At 46.4% G+C, this 22,584-nt stretch overlaps 1 protein-coding gene across 1 annotated transcript; it reads left to right on the top strand.

The window, feature by feature from the left end:
• Window positions 1-11,592: 11,592 nt before the first annotated feature.
• LOC123089975 (uncharacterized) lies at window positions 11,593-22,130 on the top strand. Its single transcript, XM_044511490.1, has 4 exons — window positions 11,593-11,652; window positions 12,333-12,551; window positions 18,712-18,855; window positions 21,762-22,130. The coding sequence occupies exons 1-4, from the start codon at window positions 11,593-11,595 to the stop codon at window positions 22,128-22,130; spliced, it is 792 nt and encodes a 263-aa protein (XP_044367425.1).
• Window positions 22,131-22,584: the final 454 nt, after the last annotated feature.

The raw sequence follows: 22,584 nt of genomic DNA, 5'->3' as shown, positions 1-22,584 counted from the left end.
TGTAATATCTTTTTTTTTCTTTTTTTTCTTTTTTTCGAAAAGGGGGTACCCCGGCCTCTGCATCAAGAATGATGCATACGGCCCTCTTATTAACCAAAGCAGCATAGTGTGCATACAAGGTTCCATAGTCTCAAAATCAAACAAAGAAAATGCAGCCCATATCGACACACAGACTAGCCAGAAATAAAATGCCACAACCGGCTGGCTAAAGAAGATAGGAAAACTAATTGCCTATCCTATTACATGACTGTCATCCAAACCGGTTGAAGATAACCCGAGCAGCCATCTCCCATCGGGTAGACCCAGTAACCAAATACTCCCTGGCCTCCATCGGAGTGAGTGACGACCACAAACGGATCAAAGCCGTAGCTCGGAATAGAACCTGCAAAAAATGAATTCGTGGTGTTCTGTTAAAAACCAAATCATTTCTGCACAACCAGATGGTCCACATCAACGCACAAACTCCCACCCGAATATGCCTTGCTAATGCAGAATCAATCCCATTAAGCCAAGACCCAAATAAAGCGGTAACCGTGGTGGGTGGAGTAATATTAAAGGCAATATGCACCGTCTGCCATAGAACCTTAGCTAGCGGGCAATCAAAAAAGAGATGTTTAATTGTCTCATCTCGATCACAGAAACTACACCTAGTAGGTCCTGTCCAATTACGCTTTATCAATTTGTCCTTTGTGAGAATGACTTGTTTATGCACAAACCACATAAATACTTTTATTTTCAAAGGAACTTTAACATCCCATACCTTTTTGGACGTTGGAATAGAACTTGAGTTAATAACATCAAGATACATTGACCTCACTGTAAATACCCCATTCTTGGTCAACTTCCAGCGTAATACATCAGGTTGGTCAGAGAGTTGGACCTCCATTAGTCTCCTTACTAACTGGAGCCAAACCTCCCAACGATTGCCCACTAACGACCGTCTAAACTGAATATTAAGGGGGATAGTTTGAAATACCGTTGCCACGAACACCTCTCGTCGTTGCGCAATACGATATAAAGAAGGATACTGCATAGCCAAGGGCGAGTCACCCAGCCAAGAATCCTCCCAGAAACGTGTAGTAGCACCATTTCCAAGGACCACTTTTGTCCTATTAAACAGTAATACTTTGACTTTCATTAGTCCCTTCCAGAAAGGCGAATCAGTCGGCCTAACTGATACCTGCGATAACGTTCTAGTCTGGAGGTACTTGCTGCGAATGATTTGCGCCCACATTGCTTCAGTACCGGACACGAGCTTCCACAACCACTTACTAAGAAGGCATCTGTTCTTAACCTTTAAATTCTCAATACCAAGCCCACCTTGGTCTTTGGGTCGACAGATAATATCCCACTTAGCAAGCCGGTATTTTCTTTTGTGCTCATCACCCTGCCAAAAGAAACGTGATCGATAAAAGTCCAGTCTTTTCCTAACACCCACTGGAACTTCAAAGAAAGATAAGAGGAACATAGGCATACTTGTGAGCACCGAGTTAATCAAGATTAACCGGCCTCCGTATGACATGAGCTTACCCTTCCAGCAGCTCAGTTTCTTCTCAAATCGATCCTCGACACACTTCCACTCTTTGTTAGTTAGCCTACGATGATGTATCGGAATGCCAAGGTAGGAGAAAGGTAAACTTCCCAACTCGCACCCAAACAATTGCCTATAAGACTCTTGTTCGTCTTTGGCTCTCCCAAAGCAGAACAACTCGCTCTTATGGAAATTGATCTTCAACCCCGATAATTGTTCAAAGAGGCATAGTAACAACTTCATATTTCTCGCCTTGGCCAAATCGTGCTCCATAAAGAGTATTGTATCATCAGCGTATTGAAGAATAGATACACATCCATCAACCAGATGAGGTACTAGGCCACCCACTTGTCCATTGTCCTTCGCCCTTCCTATCAAAATTGCTAACATATCCACCACGATGTTAAACAAGATAGGGGACATTGGATCTCCTTGCCTGAGGCCCTTGTGAGTTTGGAAGTAATGACCTATATCGTCATTTACTTTAATACCAACACTCCCTTTTTGCGTAAAAGATTCCACCTGATGGCGCCAGGCATCATCAAAACCTTTCATACGCAATGCCTGCTGCAGGAATGGCCACTTAACCTTATCATACGCCTTTTCGAAATCCACCTTAAAAATTACTCCATCTAATTTTTTAGAATGAATTTCATGGAGCGTTTCATGCAGGACAACCACCCCTTCAAGGATGTTTCTATCCGGCATAAAAGCAGTTTGAGACTGTTGCACCACAGAAAGCGCAATCTGTGAGAGCCTGTTCGTCCCGACCTTGGTGAATATTTTGAAACTAACATTGAGTAGGCAAATCGGCCTGAACTGCTCAATGCGCACAGCCTCCGTTCTCTTAGGGAGTAATGTGATGGTTCCGAAATTCAAGTGAAACAGTTGTAGCTGTCCCGAGAAAAGATCGGTAAACATAGGTAGCAGATCCCCCTTAATAATGTGCCAGCACTTTTTATAGAACTCAGCCGGAAACCCATCCGGTCCGGGAGCCTTATTGTTTTTCATTTGTGCTATAGCATCAAACACCTCCTTCTCCGTAAATGGGGCCAGCAAAATCTCATTATCGGCTACCGACAACTGAGGAACATCATCAGTCCTGGACTCATCCAAGGACACGGAATTAACCTCCGGCGGCCCGAATAACTGTCTATAATACTCAGTGATGTATGCTTTGAGATTATCCTGCCCAATGATTGTGCCTTCATCTTGCTCTAGTTGGAAAATACGTTTCTTACGGTGCTTGCCATTCGCAATCAGGTGAAAGAATTGAGTATTGGCATCCCCTTGGACTACTTTGCGGACCTTAGCGCGCAACGCTCACTTCAACTCTTCCTCGCGGAGAAGTTCTTTCAACCTCTTCTCAGCCTCGTTCTTAACCTGGATCTCGGCGGGTAGCAGAATTGAAGATTCAACTTTTGTATCTAGGGCCTGAGTAAGAGCTAGGAGTCTATCCTTTTCGATCTTATAAGCCCCACTTAGGTGCTTAGCCCACCCTCGTAAGAAACTTCTTAAGTGCCTTATTTTGTTCTGCCAACGTTCAACCGCCGTTCTACCTCCACCCCCCTTATCCCATTCCCTGGCAATGAGGTCTAAGAAACCTTCACGTTCGAACCAGACCATCTCGAATGAGAAAGTGTTCTTGTTTCCCACATAGTTGGACTCCCCGGAGTCCACAAACAGTGGTGTGTGATCGGATATGCCTCTCGTTAAAGCTTGTACCGTAACCAGAGGGAATTTATGTTCCCACTCTACACTAGCCAGCACACGATCAAGCTTTTCATATGTTGGGTTTGGCAGAGCATTAGCCCAGGTAAACTTTCTGCCAGAAAGCTCTATCTCCCTCAGATCCAAGCTCTCAATAATGGTGTTAAACATAAATGACCATCTCCCGTCGAAGTTATCATTGTTCTTCTCCTCTCTCCTTCGAATGATATTGAAATCACCCCCGACTAGCATTGGGAGCTATTCGGATCCACAGATTCGAACAAGATCCGCAAGAAATTCCGGTTTAAGCTCCGGTTGTGCGGCTCCGTAAACCGCCACTAAAGCCCAGTCGAATCCATCAACTTTTGACCTAACCCGAAACTTAACAGCAAAGTCCCCCATCACCACACTCCTGACCTCAAGAGAATCGCATCTCACTCCCAGTAAGATTCCTCCCGATCGTCCACGTGGAGGCAGGCAATGCCAGTCAAAATCGATACCACCGACAAGAGAAGCAAGAAACTGAGGAGCAAAATTATCTCTTCCAGTTTCGGAGAGAGCAACGAAATCTAGACGGCGCTCCAGAGACTCCTCAGCGAGAAACCTTCTTTTAGCCAAGTCCTTAAGACCTCTGCTATTCCAAAAAATTCCTTTCATAGATCATCATGAATTTTTTTGGCCGTACGAATTCTAGCACTTCTACGTACTGCGGAAGCTGGATACACCTTCCGCTTCCACTTACGTTTAGGTTGTTCAGTGCCCACCGGCCGGTCCTCATAACCAGGCGGCGGATCCGGTGATTGACGATCCCCAACATCAATACTAACCTCGTCCACATCAGACCCAATTGAATTTGGTTCAAGGTCCGCACACAAATTGTCTAACACTCTCACCCCCAACGCATCAATCTCCGCATCATTCATAGGCCTTACTGCCGCTAGGTTGCGAATGGTTTCTAAGGCGCGTTCCGCTTCCAAATCTAGAAGATCATTAACCGAGGTGGAGATTTCAGAAATATTATTTCCTAGCGAAACCCCTACTTGAGTTGCATTATGAATAATCTCATCCGTAGAGAAATGCATAATAGAATTGGATAAATTGACTGACATACCAGTAGTGACCTCGATGTCACGAAGCTTGGCCGCTCTCCTTGCGCACCTCTGCTGCATGTCATCAACCTCCGATTGGTCCTGTAGACGGGAACTCATCCGTCGTCCCTCAGAAACCGGATCAGGGATTCCGCCGAAAGCAATAACCTCCTCTCGAGAAGCAGTACACGCAAAAGGTCGAGAGGGAATACTCCCGATGCCGGCAGTCAAGCGACTAGGTGAAGTCAAAGCCAGCGCCGCCTGGCCGGCCGCCCCCTCCGCCGCACCCCTCAGGGCGGTGGGAGCCACCGTCCCAACCGCAGAGGAGGAAGGATGGACCGGGGACACCTTCCCTGGACTCCCGCCAAGCACTACAGTCGCAGCCGCCTCCGTCGAAGCCGAGAGGGAGGTGTGGGGAGCCTCCTGCCCCATACGACCTTCCCCGGGAATGGCCAACGCCGTCGCAGGAAGCGCCACCTGCGCCACCTGCTCTAGACAAACTCTAGAGCGCTCAACCGAAGCGTCTGCCCCCGGTCGCTCCCACGAAGAGGGCACCTCCCTCTCTGGAGACCCGACCTGAGCGGCAGAAGGGTGATGGGCCAAGGCCTCCTGCCTTAAACCCACCACGCTCGAAGTCACCTGTATCTCCATCGTCACAGGAGCCTGTGAGGGAGGCGAGAACGCCGTCTCCGAATCTCCCTCCACTCCCCGATCCTGGACACTGTGGTCATCTAGATCCAACTCAGGTAAGGAGCACTCAAACTCCTCGGGAGACTCCACCCGCTCACTCCATAATCTCGGAGGTGCAGATGAAAACTGAAGGGACCCAAATCACAGTGTGGTCGACGGTACAGAAGATGTTGGCGCGGTCGGGCCTCCAGTGGTCTTAGCCACGGACCCCGGTCTGTCCTCCTCTCGACCAGAATCAGCACTCTCAGGCTCCTTGCGCCCCATGCCATCATCACCCTCATGCATGTCAACATCAACGGCAGCAGGTGCCTCACCAAACAAACTGTCATCCTCAAATTCAATCTGAATGTTATACACCTGACCTTGATAAGCCCACTTCACCATATCAGGAACAAATTCAATATCCAAAATGCTGACAAGAATGCGAGCCACCCCCTGAGCTCTGGTGAAGACCATATCAACACGTTCTGGCTTTCCAACCAAAACAGCCAGACTAGCCACGACCCTGGCATCCTGCATAGGTCTGTGAGGAGCTCCCGAAAAACGCAACCAGGCCTGGGTTAGTGGCTTTCCCTGGGGCTCAGTCAATTTCCACTCCTGAAACTCAAGAATGCCCTCCGTACCTGGCACCTTACACATCCCAAAACTGAGTAACCTCTGTAAATCCTCTACCGAAGGAAACTCCACTCTGAACGCGTTAGGCTCAAGACTGACTAGCTCCCAGAGGAAGTCGCCCGGGGCCAGCTCCCGCAGCCGCTGCACAACCTGGACTTCAGAGACTTCTCCTTTAGTCACTTTAACAATCCCCGTTGTCACACTGCGCACCTCATCAGTGTCTTCCCTCTCGACCGGAGACTCAAAAAAAGTAAGCTCAGAACAAAACACACCATACATCATGAGATTGGGTAGCTGCTCTCTCATAAGCGGACAATCCCCTGAGGCATGATCTGGCTTACCACACCCGTCGCATAAGGCCGCCTCACACTCAGCAATGAATTGACCCTTATTTCCACACCGATAGCAAAGCATTTTTTCTTTCTTTCGAGCATACTTAGCCGCCCGGTCCAGCTCGGTCCCGTCAGAGCCCTCCACCGACACGACCTCATCCGAGGCAACCGCCTCAGTCGTAGCCATAGCCACCTCTATGGCCATCTCCTGAGTGCCCTCATCAACCGCTGTCTGATCCACAACCACAGGATGCTGTCTAGGGCGGTAGCGACCACCCCAGCCACGGTTACCACGGAAACCACCGCGGTTTCTGTTAGCCGGTCCTGATGCCCCTTCGACGAAGCCTCCCATCGGCCCCAGGAAGGGTCTCTCTGTGGAGCCATCACTCTGCCAAGCATATCCCCGGCCACCACCTGTGGACGAGGACCCCCGGTGTTGTTCGTCTCCATACGCGTTAAGCCCATCATCTCCCCACTTTCCTCGAGGCACCTCCAAAACTCCCCCTGCTGCCGTAGCGTCCTGAAACTGCGCCTGCTGTAGGACCGGAGCCGCCGCGTTGTGCGACTGTCTAGCCACAAAAAGAGGCGGCCTAGCCCCGGTCTGAACTGCCGTGGGACGGAGCTGCCCACCCATAGCTGGTTGCTTCGCCGTTGGGTTGCCCCGCCCTGCAGCAGCCACGGGAGGAGGTGCCGGCGGCCGAAGGTCACCACGGCCCCCGGCAGGCCCTGGAGATCGATTCCCCGGCTGTTGTATCCCGCGTCCTGCAGCGCCGGTCCTGGGCAAGCCCCCATGCGGTGGAGGTCGGTAGCCGATCCCTCCCGGAGCCGCCTGGCCGGGCAGCGTGGGGGCGGCCACGCGTCTATCACCGGGCAGCGCGCCAGCACGTCCCCGTCCTGCGCCCTGCGCTGGCGGCGCCCCACCGCGTCCGCCACCATCCGGCACCGGCGGACCTCCGCGCCCGACGCCGCCAGTCGCGCCTACCTGGCAGCTGGTTTTGGCCGGCGGCGGTCCTCCGCCCGCCATGCTTCGGAGCGAAGGAATCCGGCGAGCACGGCTCGCCCCTCGATCACAAAAGCGCGGCCTCGTCGAACGTGGAAAAACCCTAGGACCCGTCGCCCGATGTCTCTGAGGCGCTACGTCGATCAGGCAATCACGTTCGACCTGAACCGCCGTATTCTCGCGTTCAATCTGGGCCTCATACCCGATTGACGTAGGCCCAGGGAGTACAGGGCCCGGCTCACTCAGAACCGGCCCACCGACCGTTCGGCCCAACAGATCGTTCAAACGATCGTCTCTCATCCGCGAGATCTCGCTGGCATGCCTCGCCGGCGATCTCGCCGCGGCCGCCGCCGGCACACTTCTCGGACGGGTCGGCCTCTTCTTCCTTTTGACTTGGATCCAAGAATCCGGATGAATCATATCGAGAAGCGTTAGGTTTGGTAGACTAACCTTGGGAAGGGGGCCCTTCCATGGCCGGAGTGTCGTCGCCGCCATTCGCCGATGCACTACGCGTCTAACCATCTCCGTCCTCTCGCTCGCATGAAGGCCAACCCTTGCCTGATCCTCCACCGGCAAGACCCGATCCACCGTCGAGGCTACCTCGTCCTCGTCGTATCCCGCATTGAAGAACTCGCAAAAGAGGTCCGATGGAGTGGGCGTTGGTGGAGTGGCCTCTGGATCCTCTTCCCCGTCTGCGTCATCCTCGTCGGCACCGGCCAATGCCCAGAAGCGGCCACCGACGTGAGGCCTAGCCGCGACCCCCGATCCGGTGCTCACCGGTCGGGCGCCCTCGGCGCCCCTCCCGTCGCCCCCTCCGTCGCCCTCGACCATGAAGAGTTTAACAATCAGGTGAGGTGTTGGCTTTTCTGTGTAACTTGTGTTCTCATATGTAATATCTAATTTAGTTGTTTCGGCAAAACCTCTGAACAAAGAACACAATTGATTCAGAATTTCAGCCACCTTCATAAGCACGACAAGTATGCTAAAATGTTAATATGCAAAAGTAACAACTCACTGGACTTTTCTGCAGTGAAGCTATAACACAACAGATTTTTTAATTGTGTGAATTACCAATATTCATAGCTGTTTACTCAACCAAGCGGAGTAAGTTCCCCCGCAAAAAACAAACAAACAAGCGGAGCAAGTTGGTTTCTCACAGAAAAATAATGAAAACTAGATGATACCCCGCGCGTTGCTGCGGACCATTTTATAATAATCAATTGATCCGTACATATGTGCAACCTAACAAAAATAACAAATGTATATTTTCTTACAATTTCTGCTAACAATAACTGACAATTAAATAGACTTCCTGCAAACAAAAAACAACTAAATGGACTTGCTAATAGAGTTATAGAAATGGACTTGCTAATAGGTTGTTTTGCTTCATTGGGAAATAAACTCTGCCCTTTTCTAGCTACTTTTTTGATAAAGTTATCTACGCCTTGTATTGGGCTAAATAAGTAGAATAATTCTTACCATCGCTAAACTTTAAAGAGTTTCGTTGTACCATGAAGGAAGCTAACGCTGGGAACTTACCAAAGTAAGGTAGTTCTTTGATTAAAATGAAGCAATCAAGTAAAACGTGTGAACACAAATTGCAAGTAAATGGTTATGTGATAAGAGAAATAGACAGAATAACGAATAATTTCTCTATTTAACGCCCTTTACTTTGACAAAATTGAAGGGGCAAGGTATAATCTTTCAACGTAGCACATGAAAACTGCGATAATGTGTCCATAGTTGAAATCTGCAGTAGCGACCAAATGAGATTATGCTAAAGTACTAATAAAAAGGTTCAAATATCTCCGTTTCAAAAAAAAAGTTCAAATAAATGTATGACAGAAACCAAGTAAAGTTACATTATTATACGTAGACATTGTCCAAATATGTTGACTCTTGCCAAAAGAACAAAATCATTGGCCTTCGGTGTGGTTTGACTTGTGTATTCTGTATTATAGACATTATACCTGAATTGAGGTACTTCAAAACAGGTTACATGAGAGGATAATATCATATAGTTCTCTCACCAACTGCCAGGCAACTGGAAGCATGGTTGAAACCATTTGATGCTGCTATCCGTAGAAGAAATAAAGTGAACCGGGCCAATCAACTCATCCATGCTTATACCGTAAAAAATGCTTAGTTCAATCAGTTTAATTTAAAACTAAGCAAAGGATTTAACAAAATGTACCTAGACTCCATTTCAAAAAAAAAAGTAGCTAGCTACACAGATGATCGAACAGGGAGCGCAGGGAATGCTATTGTATGCATGGACAGGGTGCCAACAAACCCGTCTGAGCCACCTGCAAGAAATTTCGTGCCGTCAGATACTTGTCTATTATTGGGAGCTTCAACATACAATAAAGCAAGAACCACCATGAGAATTATATTTCTATGCTCTCTAAATAAGTATGGAGAATGGTGATATGATAACTCAGCGTCCAAAATAAAATTGAGATATGGGATCTTGTACTCTCTAAATAAGTATGAAGACTAACGGAATGTGCGTATGATAACTCAGTATCAAAAATAAAATTCAGATATGGGAGCTTGGTGCTCTGTAAAAATAAGCAAGGAGACTAACATAATGTGCGTATGATAACTTAGTGTCAAAAATAAAATCCAGACATGGGAGCTTGATGCTCTGTAAAAATAAGCAAGGAGACTAACAGAATGTGCATAAAAAGAACACACTATTTGCAGGATCTTTTTTATGGTTTAGTCATAAGTGCCTGGATTAAGAATGTGATCGATGTGCTTGTGCATCAGATGCAAAATCAAAAGATTGCACATATATAGTTCCACCTCACATACCTGAATCCTGAAGAGATAGATGTGCGATATCCCTGTTGCCCTGCAGGTAGTCCTTTCTTCCAAGGTAAACGATCAAGTCCTCCGTACTGCATCGCTGTTTTGTTAGAAACTGATGAGACAAATGGTACACTCTCACTGTTACACGGTCTTCACTGAGTCTAAAATGAAAGCATTCTGAATTGTTGATCATCAATGTCCTCGCCACTCACATGTGTATACTATTATCTCTGGTTCACATACTTGACAATCTGAAACATGCCCCATCCCACATAACAAATACACATTCACACACTGAAAAGAAGAGAGAATCAAATAAAGAAGGTGAGGGAGGAAGAGCCTGGACTGAAGGCGTGCCTCTTGATTCTCAACGGTGCGCCTCCTAGGGCGTGGTCAGTGGCAGCGGACAGCTCCCTTTCCCATGGCGTTCCCGAGCGGCGCACGACATCTGGCATGGGCGGAGACCCCTTACTCTCCCCTAAGGGCTGCAGTTCAGCAACGGGGGTTGTCGGCCTGTCAAGAAGCCACGCTGCGTTGAACGACAGGAAGAGCACATCGGCAACAACATCAGTCCGCTGGGCACTAATTCCCCCCGGTGGAGGCGTGTGCTTGTGGACGGGCGGCGGCCGATTTGGCGTGGGCTTGAGAGCACGGAGGCGGCGTCTCGCATTGATGGCAGATTTGGATGGGCAAACCAAGAAGATAGAGCAGCGGATGCAGAATTGGATGGAATTCTCGCAGCGCATAGAGGGATGCAGGGTTGTGAAATTAGGGGGGTTGAAAACACAAAGGGGAAGCAGAAAATCAGAGGCGAATTGGCGTGTGTGTGGGATGAAGATGGAAGTGCGTACATGTATTTAAACGCGAACGCTGCGACGGCTGAGTTCCACAATTGTAGGGTAACTGACGGCGAGCTACTCAGAGGAGATGGATACAGAGACGTCGTTTCGTGTCCGTCGTAATGCCGGCGATGAGATAGTGGCGGCAATAAGAGCGACCGTAGGGAAGACGAACTAATAATTGAGTTTAGTGCGCTCGTGGAGGCGAAAGGGCTTGAGGCGACGAACGCCCGTGGCCCGTGGCCCGTGGGAGCATCGATCGACGCTGCGGAAGGGCTAGCGTTCGCTTGGCTTAGGCATTTCGCTTGGCAATAAGTGACGCAGCAGCTTCCCCTCAAAGAAAAAGTGAAAAAAAACGCAGCAGCATGTCATGGCATGGGCTATGTTTTTTTTTATTTGGGCTGGATCGTTCAATGAAGAAGGAACCCGACTGCAGCCCACGTACCAAAGCTTGGCCAGGACGGCCCAAGTTCAAACAGTGAATGGGAGGAAAGAAATCGAGTCGGGCCTTCCAGCGTGCGTGGAGCGGTAAGAGGGAAAACAGATGCTCGTGAGGCCACGTTGTGGTGGGTCTCTTAGCCAGTAACTGAAATCTTATGTGGCAGGGCTGTTGCACTGGTTGGTCCCATATGTAAGTCACTAACAGAATGCTGATGTGGCAGGTTTGCTGAGGTGGATAGGCTGCATGTTAAGAGAAATAACATAGTGGGGATGAACTACTTAGGTATTATAGATTGCTTTCTCCACAGAAATAATCCAGATGTTTTTCTTTTCGTCCTGAAGGACATAAGTACATAGGTCGTACTCAAAGCTACCAATTTGGAACAAGGCACTACAACAAATATTTCAACACTGAAGACAGATCCTATTATTACCATTTACGACAGAAATTGCATGCGGTGCTCACCCGATATTCCCATGAAACAGATTGGAGATAGACACAGAAAGACTTGCGGTTAGCATTTTCCAAGAGATGGACAGCGCGGAGATGAAGATGGTTATCCTGGGGCAAGAACAAACATTCAGACAACAGGTAAGGCCACTCGTGTAAACACTATTCTACATATGTGTGCATCTTCCAGTAGAACATTGGACATGCTTCCAGTATACAGCCAGTCATCAGGCATCATCGCAAACTTTTCCCTGGACAATTTCGTGGGTGTGTATGTAGCTCTCCATAGTCGGGGAACTAACTAGAACATGCAACACCTTAACACATAACTTAATTTCTCCAATGCATCAACAAATGTGAGCATACCCATGTTTTAATAGTAATAGCCGTGTTCCCATCCAATACCATCCTGACAGGTTGGACATGGGTTAAGACTGAAGGTGTAGCCCACTTGGCTCACTAGCCTGAAAGAAGCTATATCCTGATGCCACTCAGTCACTCACTCCCAAAATATAGTCCAAACCAGCCTCTGCAGCATGTAGTTTGGTGTCTCCTACCTTGCAAACAAGGTAAACTCTTTGCTCAGGGTGTGAGTGTGACTTCCTAAGTAATGGCTGGTTGCACCGTGCTCTCTCTGCATCCTATTATATATCCAGTTTGATGGAGGTACGAATAGTCATAGATGAGAGGAAATAGACTATAAGCAAGTAGTTGAGACATTACAACTAGTTTCTAAGAAGCAGTACTGCATCTGCATTAGTTGCGCACTTCAACATAGGTGAAAAAGCTCCTCACCAATCTGCACATCTTTGCTGAACCAGGTTCATGAGATGCACCGAGTTTACCATGCTCAGAAACAGTTGACGAGGGAGATGCAGATAGCTGGGCTAACGAAACCTAAACTCGAGGTCTGGCGCGAGGACAAGGCCACCAACCGTCAGCAACTCTGTAGCTTCTCAAACAGCTGCATCCCTGCCTCTGCTGCAGAAGAACGCAACCTTGCGCTCACTCTAGCAACCGGGAGCAGCAGAAGCCATAGAGTAAATAGCACTGGCGGTCTATGAACTTGCACTGCGGGTGCACTTTAGTCACACAACTTGCAAACCGGAAGAACCCGTCACAGAACTTGCATTGCGGGTGCAATCAAGTCACACGCGCCAGCTGAACCGCGCCGACGCCTGGTTTTCTCTGATTTCAGTTCACGCGCGTCGCACGTGACGGCCGCTTTTTTTGCAGATAGCCCCCTGAAGTCTCAAGCAATGCCGCATTGAAACACTCCTATGTTTTCTCTCGCTGCCTCTGTTCGTTGCCGATGGGAGAGGAGACAGGCGGCACCGCGCCGTCATGGAGATCGTCGGCGGACAGGGTGCCGGTCCAGATGGTGTTCCATCCGACGGTGGAGTTGCCGGTTCTGCGCACTGAATGGCACGGGGGTCCGACTTATGGTGAGTTTCCCCCTCCCCCAATTTTAGTTAGGGTTTTCTCCTTCATGCAATAGATGAAATACTGGTGGTGCATCTAACTAGTTTTAGGTCTGAGATGTGCAGTACTAGGTACTTTACATGGTTGGTACCTCTTTTTGTATGTTGGGCTGCATCCTAGGGTTAGTTCATATTGCCTCCGCTCACAATCAGTCCACTTTGCAAATGTAGGATATGATACGGTGAAATTCAGTGTGGAGGTGCATCATGGTGGGTTTTTTGCGGGAAAAGGAGTGAATCTGACATATTTGGATGAAAAGATAACATGGTTTGACAACTTGGACAGGAATACACTATGTACTGATGTGATCTGCTATATGCTAGCACAACTTAATTATCCTGATGAGGAGAAAATTATGCTATGGTGCCCACCTGGTAAAACTCTTGCATATGTGGTGGAAATTAACTTGGGAAATGACTGTTTAAAGATGGCTAGAGCATCTGTGTACTCCAAGGTACTGGTTCTGTTTGTTAAACATATCAGAGAACAGAATCAAGAGGAGGAAGATGACATTGCAATTAAAGGTTCCCCTGCACTACCTACAGTTATAATGAGCCCTTTTAGCACAGAGAAGATTAGGAGGATGAAATCAGAGACAGTGGCAGGTAGTTCATAAAATGCATCTACTGTAGAGCAACAAGCAGATGCAGATGGGTCAGAGGGCCAAGAAAAATCAGATGTGTCAGAGAATTCAGAAGTTTCAGAAGAAGAGTACGATTGTGATTCAGACATTGATCCTACTTGGTACGACAGTGATTATGGAATGGAGGAGGATGATGATAAGGACTATGATAAGAATGTAGATGATGTTGTGCATGATGCTATGGTTGAGAAGGGCAAAAACATAGGAGCTGAATATAGGCATGTTCCTGGGTCAGATGATGTTCATGAGGATGATCTGCAACTGCCAGAAGAGGATGACTTGGAGAAAAGACATAAAAGTGACTCCGATGATGAGGAGTACAAGGCAAAGAAAAAGAAGGAGAAACCTATATATAGGTTTAGAACATTTAACCCTGCCGTTGACATGGAAAACCCTCAGTTCAAGCTAGGAATGGTATTTGATTCAGTGGATCTACTTAGGAAAGTTGTAGCACAATATGCAGTAAAGAACAGGGTGCAAATTAAGAAGAAAAGAAATAACAAGCAAAGGTTTGAGGCTGTGTGTTCTGAGGGTTGCCCTTGGAAGCTTGTGGCTGTCAATGACAACAGGACACAGTCCTTCCTTGTAAAGACTTATGTTGGAGAGCATACATGTGAAAAAGTTTGGGATGTGAAGGAACTAACAGCCCCTTTTCTTGCCAATAAATATGTAGAGAAGTTCAGAGACAATGACAAGATTTCACTGTCTACCTTTTCAAGAAAAGTCAGGAAGAAATTCAACATGGAAGTTAGCAGGCACAAGCTAGGGAGAGCTAGGAAAGCAACATTGGAAGTTGTGCGTGGGGATGAGGTGAAGCAGTACTCATTGCTTTGGAGATATGCAGAGGAAGTAAGACATAGCAATCCAGGGTCATCTTTCTATCTGAACCTAGAGAATGGCCTATTTAGTACTTGCTACTTAAGTTTGGCAGCTTGTAAAATAGGTTGGCTGAAGGGTTGCAGGCCAATCATTTGTATTGATGGCACGTTCATAAAGACACAGTATGGTGGCCAATTACTCACTGCAGTTGGTATTGATGGCAATGACTCAATTTATCCTATTGCAATGGCAGTGGTGGAGACAGAATGTTATGCATCTTGGAACTGGTTCCTTTGTACACTGAAGCAAGACCTCAACATAATTAACACAAGCACAATCACTATCATGAGTGACAAACAGAAGGTAAATCACTGTTAATGTTCAGTTACTGTTCATGTTCAGTTACTGCTCATGTTCAGTTACTGTTCATGTTAGTGCTAGTGTTGCAATTCAGTTACTGTAAATCATTGTTACTGTTAAAGTTCATACAAACTAAGATATAACTGGTTTCCTCTATTAGGGGCTAATCAAGGCTGTAAATGAGCAGTTCTGTGACTCAGAGCATAGGTTTTGTGTGAGACACTTATACCAAAACTTGCATTCAGTGCACAAAGGTGAGACAATAAGACAACAAGTGTGGGCTTGTGCCAAATCCACTACACCAACCATGTTTGAACTAAACATGGAGAAACTGAAGCAAGATAACCCAGAATCTTATGCTTGGTTGGAAGATAAAGCACCAAATCAATGGTTAAGGGCTTTTTTCGTGAGCTTCCTAAATGTGACATTCTATTGAACAACACATGTGAAGTTTTCAACAGGTAACTGAATGTTGTTCTTACTTAATTGCCTGTCTTACTTAATAGTCTGTCTTACTTAATTGCCTGTCTATAACTGCAATAACTGACTATTGTTCTTACTGAATTCCACTAGGTACATACTAGAAGCTAGAGAACTACCTGTGTTGTCCATGTTGGAGAGGATAAAATCACAGTTAATGCACAGGCATATGTCAAAGAAAAAAGAAGCTACTCAAAAATGGACAGGCAATCTAACTCCCAAAATTAGAGACAAATTAAGAAAAAATATAGAGTTGTCTGCCAATTGTCATCCTGAGGAGTCAGGCATGGGTGTCTTTGGTGTTTTGTCCAATGACAAGCAATACATAGTCGAGTTAAATATGCATACATGTACTTGCAGAAGGTGGCAACTCACAGGTGTTCCCTGCAGCCATGCATGTGCATGTTGCAGACATGAAAGGATTAAACCTGAAACCATGGTTTCTTCTTGTTACACTGTGGAAACATACTGTCTAGCTTATGGGGTACAGATATATCCAACTAGAGATAAAGATGAGTGGGCTGCTGTATCTGCAACACCTATTTTACCACCACTATATGAGAGAAGAGCTGGAAGGAGAAGGAAGAACAGAAGGCAGCAACCTGAGGAGAGTGAAGATGACACCAAACTAAGCAGGCATGGTGCTATTATGCATTGTGGTTACTGCAAAGAAGCTGGTCATAACAGAAGTGGCTGCTCAAAGTTGAAAGCTGCTGTAATAAGAGAAGTGGGTGGGGATGATGAGGAACAAGCTGAGCAAGTTCCAGAGCAAACTGAGCATGTTCCAGAGCAGCCTAAGCAAGTTCCAGAGCAGCCTGAGCAAGTTCCAGAGCCAAATGATCTAGTTAGATCAAAAAGTTCTAGAGGAAGGAAGAGAAAGCCCACTGACAAAATGAATGAACTAGTACAGCAGCTGATGGAAAAGGCAAAGAAAAAGAAGTCCAAAATGGTTATTGATGAGAATGGAGATGTTGACTTTCCAGTAATATTAACTGTGAGTTCTACTTTTTCTACTTACTAAAAGAAAATTAATTAAATCCTTTACTTACATAGTGTTTGTTGATGTTGTCAGCATATTCAACATAGAACTATGAGGCCACATTTGGACCCAACACAAGTACAAGACAGCATGGTACATATTTTATCACATGAGGTACTTATAAAACAGTTGGTGAAATAATTCGTTTCACAAATGACATGAACTAACATATGGTGAAATTGACCCTGTCCTCATCTTATTTATTTATGTGTTTAGGGGCCAGCACAAGGAGTACCTGTTTCTAGGATGCACCGAATTCCAGATGAAAGTGCATTTGTTACTGAGCTTAGGGCCAACATTCCAAATGAACCAGCACACACAACACAAAGAGCAAGAGGAGCAAGAGGGGCAAGAGGAAGAAGAGAAGCAAGAGGAGCAAGAGGCGGGTCAGTGGCAGCAGGAAGAGGACCAGCACATGGACATGAACCAGACCAACCAAGAAGAAGAGGAAGAACAAATTCTACAAGAGGGAAAAGGAAAAGAAAAACTAGGGGAATGGAGTGGCTCTTACTTGGGGAAGGAACAAGTAGAACTGGACATGTGTAAGAGGAAGCCCAAGATGAGTTCCAGGTCACCCAGAAGATTGAGATGCCTTATGTTCTCATGAACTAGTAGTACTAAGTAGTATCAAGTGCACAGGTGCTACAATTTCATTTTGTTGTACTATGAAGTGGCTACTAATTGAACTTCTGTAGTGTTATGTACTGGTCTTTTGGTGGATACGAAACTCTGCTGAATTACTACTTAAACTGTGGCTGAAATTATGGACCGATCTTCTACATATTTGCAATCATATATGTACAGCATACTTTTGCACACATGAAACAAAATCAGCAAATTCACATAAGCGACAACAGTTGTAACAGACAACATTCAGGATTATAACATCAAACTGACAGTAACAAACTAACAACACGACACGACAAGTTCACATTCAACATTACAGACCGACAAATTCAAATGAAAACACCAAACTACTGATCATCGCTTAAGCTGTGCCATATTGTCCAGGGCCAGTGCCATCTATCTTGCCGCGCCTGGTGGTGAAAGTATGCTTCCGGGTAAGGTCTTCATCTTCATCAGGGAGATATTCTACAGCCAAGCCTTCAGTTAGCAATGGGCCACGATCAACGACCTCTTTGACATGCATAATCACTGGAAATTCTACGGTTGCACGCTCTGTGGGAGAATTTGGAGCCGGCGGTGAATGTGCGTTCTCGTCGTCGGAGTCTGGCTTCCATGGCCCCGTAGGAGGTGCAGGAACAGCCACGGTGAGCACCTTTGGCACACCTGAAGGGTTGCGCAGCCACGCGGTCACCAGCAACACCCACTTGTCGGTGGCCGGGAGCATGTCAATGAGCTCACCGTCGACACCGGCGAGCACCAGGTTGACGGTGTGTGGATCCCAAGCCTCCTCCGGCAACCCCTCCAAACTCAGCAACGTCTTGTACTTGAGCTCCCCCGGCTTGCCACGCGAGAAGCTTGACCAGCGCTGAAAAGAAATCCTGCTGCCACAACAACGAAGCTGCTCCGACGCGTGCACCACACGAGTGCAATCATCTGTCGACTCGAAGCGAACGAAAAAATGGAATGGTCGGCAAGTGACCTCCACCTTGGTTGTCGTCCGTCGGACAGCACAGTGAGACTCCATCGCCGCCGCTAGTGCCACCGGCGTCACCACGCTCCGCGGCTGTCCAATGATGGTGGCGTACAGGACACGACCATAGAAATCTCCCTCGAGAGCCGCCATGCCAGCAGTGCGAGCGATGACAACCCGCCCGCACTCCGGCCGCAACTCCGGCTCGCCCCGCTGCCACACCTCTTGAGGAAACAAACGTGAGTCCCGGATGCGAGGCCATGCCACAGCGGGCGCCGGAGACCTGCCATCGCGGACGCCGGCGACGACGCGGCTGGCCAGTGCCACGCTCTCCGAGCTGCCGCCTGCCATACTGTCTGCCATGATGATGGCGGCACCACGGCTACTTCCGGCGAGGGAGGAGGAACAACTCCAGCCAGGAAAGCCGCCACCGCTCGAGCTCTCGCTGCCGTCACCACCGCCGCCGCCCATCTGCCGCCGCCGTAGGTGTGAGAGGAGAGACGAGAACTAGGGATTTGGTTTCGATTTGGGAACTATGGTTCGATTCGGTTATAAATCTACAAAGATTGCAATACGGCCCTCAAACAATATCGCGAAGGACTTTTCTGCAAAAGTACTGAGAAAACCGGGCGTCGGCGCGGTTCAGCTGGGGCGTGTGACTTGATTGCACCCGTAATGCAAGTTCTGTGACGGGTTCTTCCGGTTTGCAAGTTGTGTGACTAAAGTGCACCCGCAGTGCAAGTTCATAGACCGCCAGTGCTATTTACTCCAAGCCATAAGGGCAAGCAAGTGTGCAAGTCCTCAAACTCAGACTCCGGGATGGCGGTGTCGTCAATATCGACCGAATCTGATCTAGCTCAGTTCAAGGAGTTTGACACGAGGGCAGTGAGGTTTCGGACTGAGAGAAAAAGGTTGCACCAGCCTGTGATCCTTAGGATGGGACGGTGACCGACTTAGCTAGGATATGGTGTTGTAGATTTCAGAGGAAGAAGAAGAGATGTTGTCGCATCACAGAGCTAATTTGCTTCAACAATTTGCAATAGACAAGAGATGATCGGGTAACAGTCTCCATCTTTTGGAGGCATATGCACATTTAATTTCGTTGTTTCGGCAAAAACTCTGAACCAAGAACACAATTGATTCAGAATTTCAGCCACACAATTGATTCAGAATTTCAGCGACGTTCGTAAGTACTATAAGTATGCCAAAATGTTCATATGCAAAAATAACAAATCACTGGACTTTTCTGCAATGAAGCTATAAACAGCAGAAATATGAATTGCGTGAATTACCCCATGAATATTCGTAGCCGTTTACTGAAGTACTGAACCAAATGGAGTAAGGGCGTGTTCGGTAGTTGCCCACGGCTACAAAATCCTCAACTCCAGCGCTCAACTCCACCAACCAGCTTCCCACGTGAACTCCTGGAGCGATGGATCTGTTCGGTGCGGCAGCTTCTGGGAGCTAGCGATCGGCCAGGCTAAAAGGCTAGAAAGTGCATATTTGGCCTGTTTGGAGTGGGCTGACAGCCCAAGCGGCTTGTAAAAGAGCTATTTTTTAAATAATATATATTTTAATTAATTTTCATAAATATTACGCTGGATAATTTTTTTTTAAAATAATACACCGTCGGCCCGCTGCAGGCCTACAGCTGGCCGACTGGCCCCTGTCGGCCCACTGTGGGAGCTAATTGGCTCGCTGTGGGCTAATTGTTTTTGCAAAAAAATAGGCATAAAAAATATATGTTTAAAAAAATGTTAATCATGTAATTAAAAAATGTTAAACATGTATAAAAAATGTTCCTGATGTATACAAAAAATGTACAATATATATGCAAAAAAGTTGACTAAAAATATGTTTTAAAAAGTGTTAATCATGTATTTAAAAATTGATAAATGTGTGTATAAAAATGTTCCTTATCTATACAAAAAATATAGAATGTGTATGAAAAAAAGTTGACACCAAAAAAAATGTTTGAAAAAAATGTTAATCATGTATTTGAGAAAATGTTCAACGAGTACACAAAAATGTTTCATGTATTGGAATGAAAGGTTAAACGTGTATAAAAAAATGTTCCAGCTCCGGATCCGGTATGGGAGCATCGCGGACCTAAGTATGATTGGTTGCTCTTTTTGTATGGAACTAGAACATTTTTTTCAAACATATTTTTTTGGTGTCAACTTTTTTTCATACACATTCTATATTTTTTGTATAGATAAGGAACATTTTTTATACACACATTTAACAATTTTTAATCATGTATTTGAAAAAATGTCAACTTTTCAAACATATTTTTCAAACATATTTTTTTGGTGTCAACTTTTTTTCATACACAATTTATATTTTTTGTATAAATAAGGAACATTTTTTATGCACACATTTAACAATTTTTAAATACATGCTTAACACTTTTTAAAACATATTTTTTATGTCAAGTTTTTTGCATATATATTGTACATTTTTTGTATACATCAGGAACATTTTTTTATACACGTTTAACATTTTTAATTACATGATTAACATTTTTTTAAACATATATTTTTTATGCCTACTTTTTTTGCAAAAATAATTAGCCCACAGCGAGCCAATTAGCTCCAGTCGGCCCACAGTGGGCCGACAGGACGCAATCAGCCCGCAGTGGGCCGACAGGGGCCAGTCGGCCAGTTGTAGGCCGACTGGAATCCAATCGTCCTGCTGTGGGCCGACTAGGCCCAGTCGGCCTGCAGCGGGCCGACGGTGTATTATTTTTAATTTTTTTATCCAGTGTAATATTTATGAAAATTAATAAAAAAATGTATTATTTTAAAAAAATAGCTGTAAAAGAGGCATGGGCTATAGGCCGGTTGGCTGTGAAAGAGGCGCTCGTAGTTGTTTACTCTGTTCGCTCGTGGTTGTTTCCTCGTACCGGTTCGATAAAGTCACTTGACGGTGGCAGTCGGCCATAAAACCTGCTAACTCCAGCTTCTTCGTTTTCTGAGAGTAGCAAATACCCAGCTCCACGACTCCGGCAATTTTGCACGTAACTAATAGCCAGCTTCTCACTCCAATAACCATGATTTGAAACGTTCGGCTCCGCTCCCGACTTGGAGTCGAGGAGTTGAGGAGCTGGAGAGCTCCCGAACACGCCCAAGTTGAGAACTAGAATCGGTCCCTGTAATTCAACTTGCAGCAGTAGCAACTACGAACAAGATAGAGTGAAACTAAACCAACGGGCCATCAATTGCGAGGCTACACCGCTGCTAGTTTGCCACATATCCCCCTCATTTCTTATACGATGGTCATTGCGTTGTATTGTCGACCCTTCGCATAGAGCCTAGTAAGCGAGCACTGAACTGGGCCGGCCCATTTTTAATAGCGGGTGAGCGGTAAATCCAGTTATGGGAACCTTCTGGAAGGTTCTTGACCAGTTTTGGGAATCTTCTAGAAGGTTCCTCAATCGATTTTTTTTACTGGTTAAGACTGAAGGTGTAGCCCACTGAGCTCACTGGGCTGAAAGAGGCTATGTCCTGATGCCACTCATTTCCAAAATTTAGTCCAAAACAGCCTCCGTAGCCTGCAGTTTGGTGTCTCTACCGTGCAAACAGGGGAAACTCTTTGCTCAGGATGTGAGTGTGACTTCCTCAGTACTGCTAGGTTGCACCATGCTCTCTTTGCATTCCATTATATATATCCAGTTGATGGATGTACGAATAGTAATAGGTGAGAGGAAATAGAGTAGAAGCAAGTAGTTGAGACATTAAGACTAGTTTCTAAGAAGCAGTACTACACTAGTTGTGCACTTCAAGACAGACGAAAAAGCTTCACCAATCTGCACATCTTTGCTGAACCAGGTTCATGAGATGCACCGAGTTTACCATGTTCAGAAACAAGTGATGAGGGAGATGCAGATAGCTGGGCTGAACCAGGCTCACACTGAGAGGAAACATAAACTCGAGGTCTCGCGCGACGGCAAGGCTACCGACCGTCAGCAACTCTACAACTGCACCCCTGCCTCTGCAACAAAATGCAACCTTGAGCTCACCCTAGCAACCGAGAGCAGCAGAAGCCACAAGGGCAAGCAAGTGGGCAAGTCCTCAAACTCAGACCCCGGGATGGCGGTGTCGTCAACATCGACCGAACCTGATCTGGCTCAGCTCAGGGAGTTTGACACGAGGGCAATGAGGTTTCAGACTGAGAGCAAAAGTTGCACCAGCCTGTGATCCTTAGGATGGCAAGGTGACCGACTTAGCTAGGATTTGGTGTTGTAGATTTCAGAGAAAGAAGAAGCAGAGATGTTGTCACATCACAGAGCTAATTTGCTTCAACCATTTGCAATAGACAAGAGATGACCGCGTAACAGTCTCCATCTTTCGGAGGCAACTGCACATTTAATTTAGTTGTTTCGGCAAAAACTCTGAACCAAGAACACAATTGATTCAGAATTTCAGCCACACAATTGATTCAGAATTTCGGCGACTCATAAGTACTATAAGTATGCCAAAATGTTCATATGCAAAAATAACAAATCACTGGACTTTTCTGCAATGAAGCTATAAACAGCAGAGATCTGAATTGCATGAATTACCCCATGAATATTCGTAGCCGTTTACTCAACCAAGCGGAGTAAGTTGAGAACTACCATCGGTCCCTGTGATCTAACTTGCAGCAATAGCA

The sequence above is a fragment of the Triticum aestivum genome, chromosome 4B, assembly GCF_018294505.1.
Source record: "Triticum aestivum cultivar Chinese Spring chromosome 4B, IWGSC CS RefSeq v2.1, whole genome shotgun sequence".
NCBI classification, from domain to species: Eukaryota; Viridiplantae; Streptophyta; class Magnoliopsida; order Poales; family Poaceae; genus Triticum; species Triticum aestivum.
This window is presented reverse-complemented; position numbering and strand designations above follow the sequence as displayed.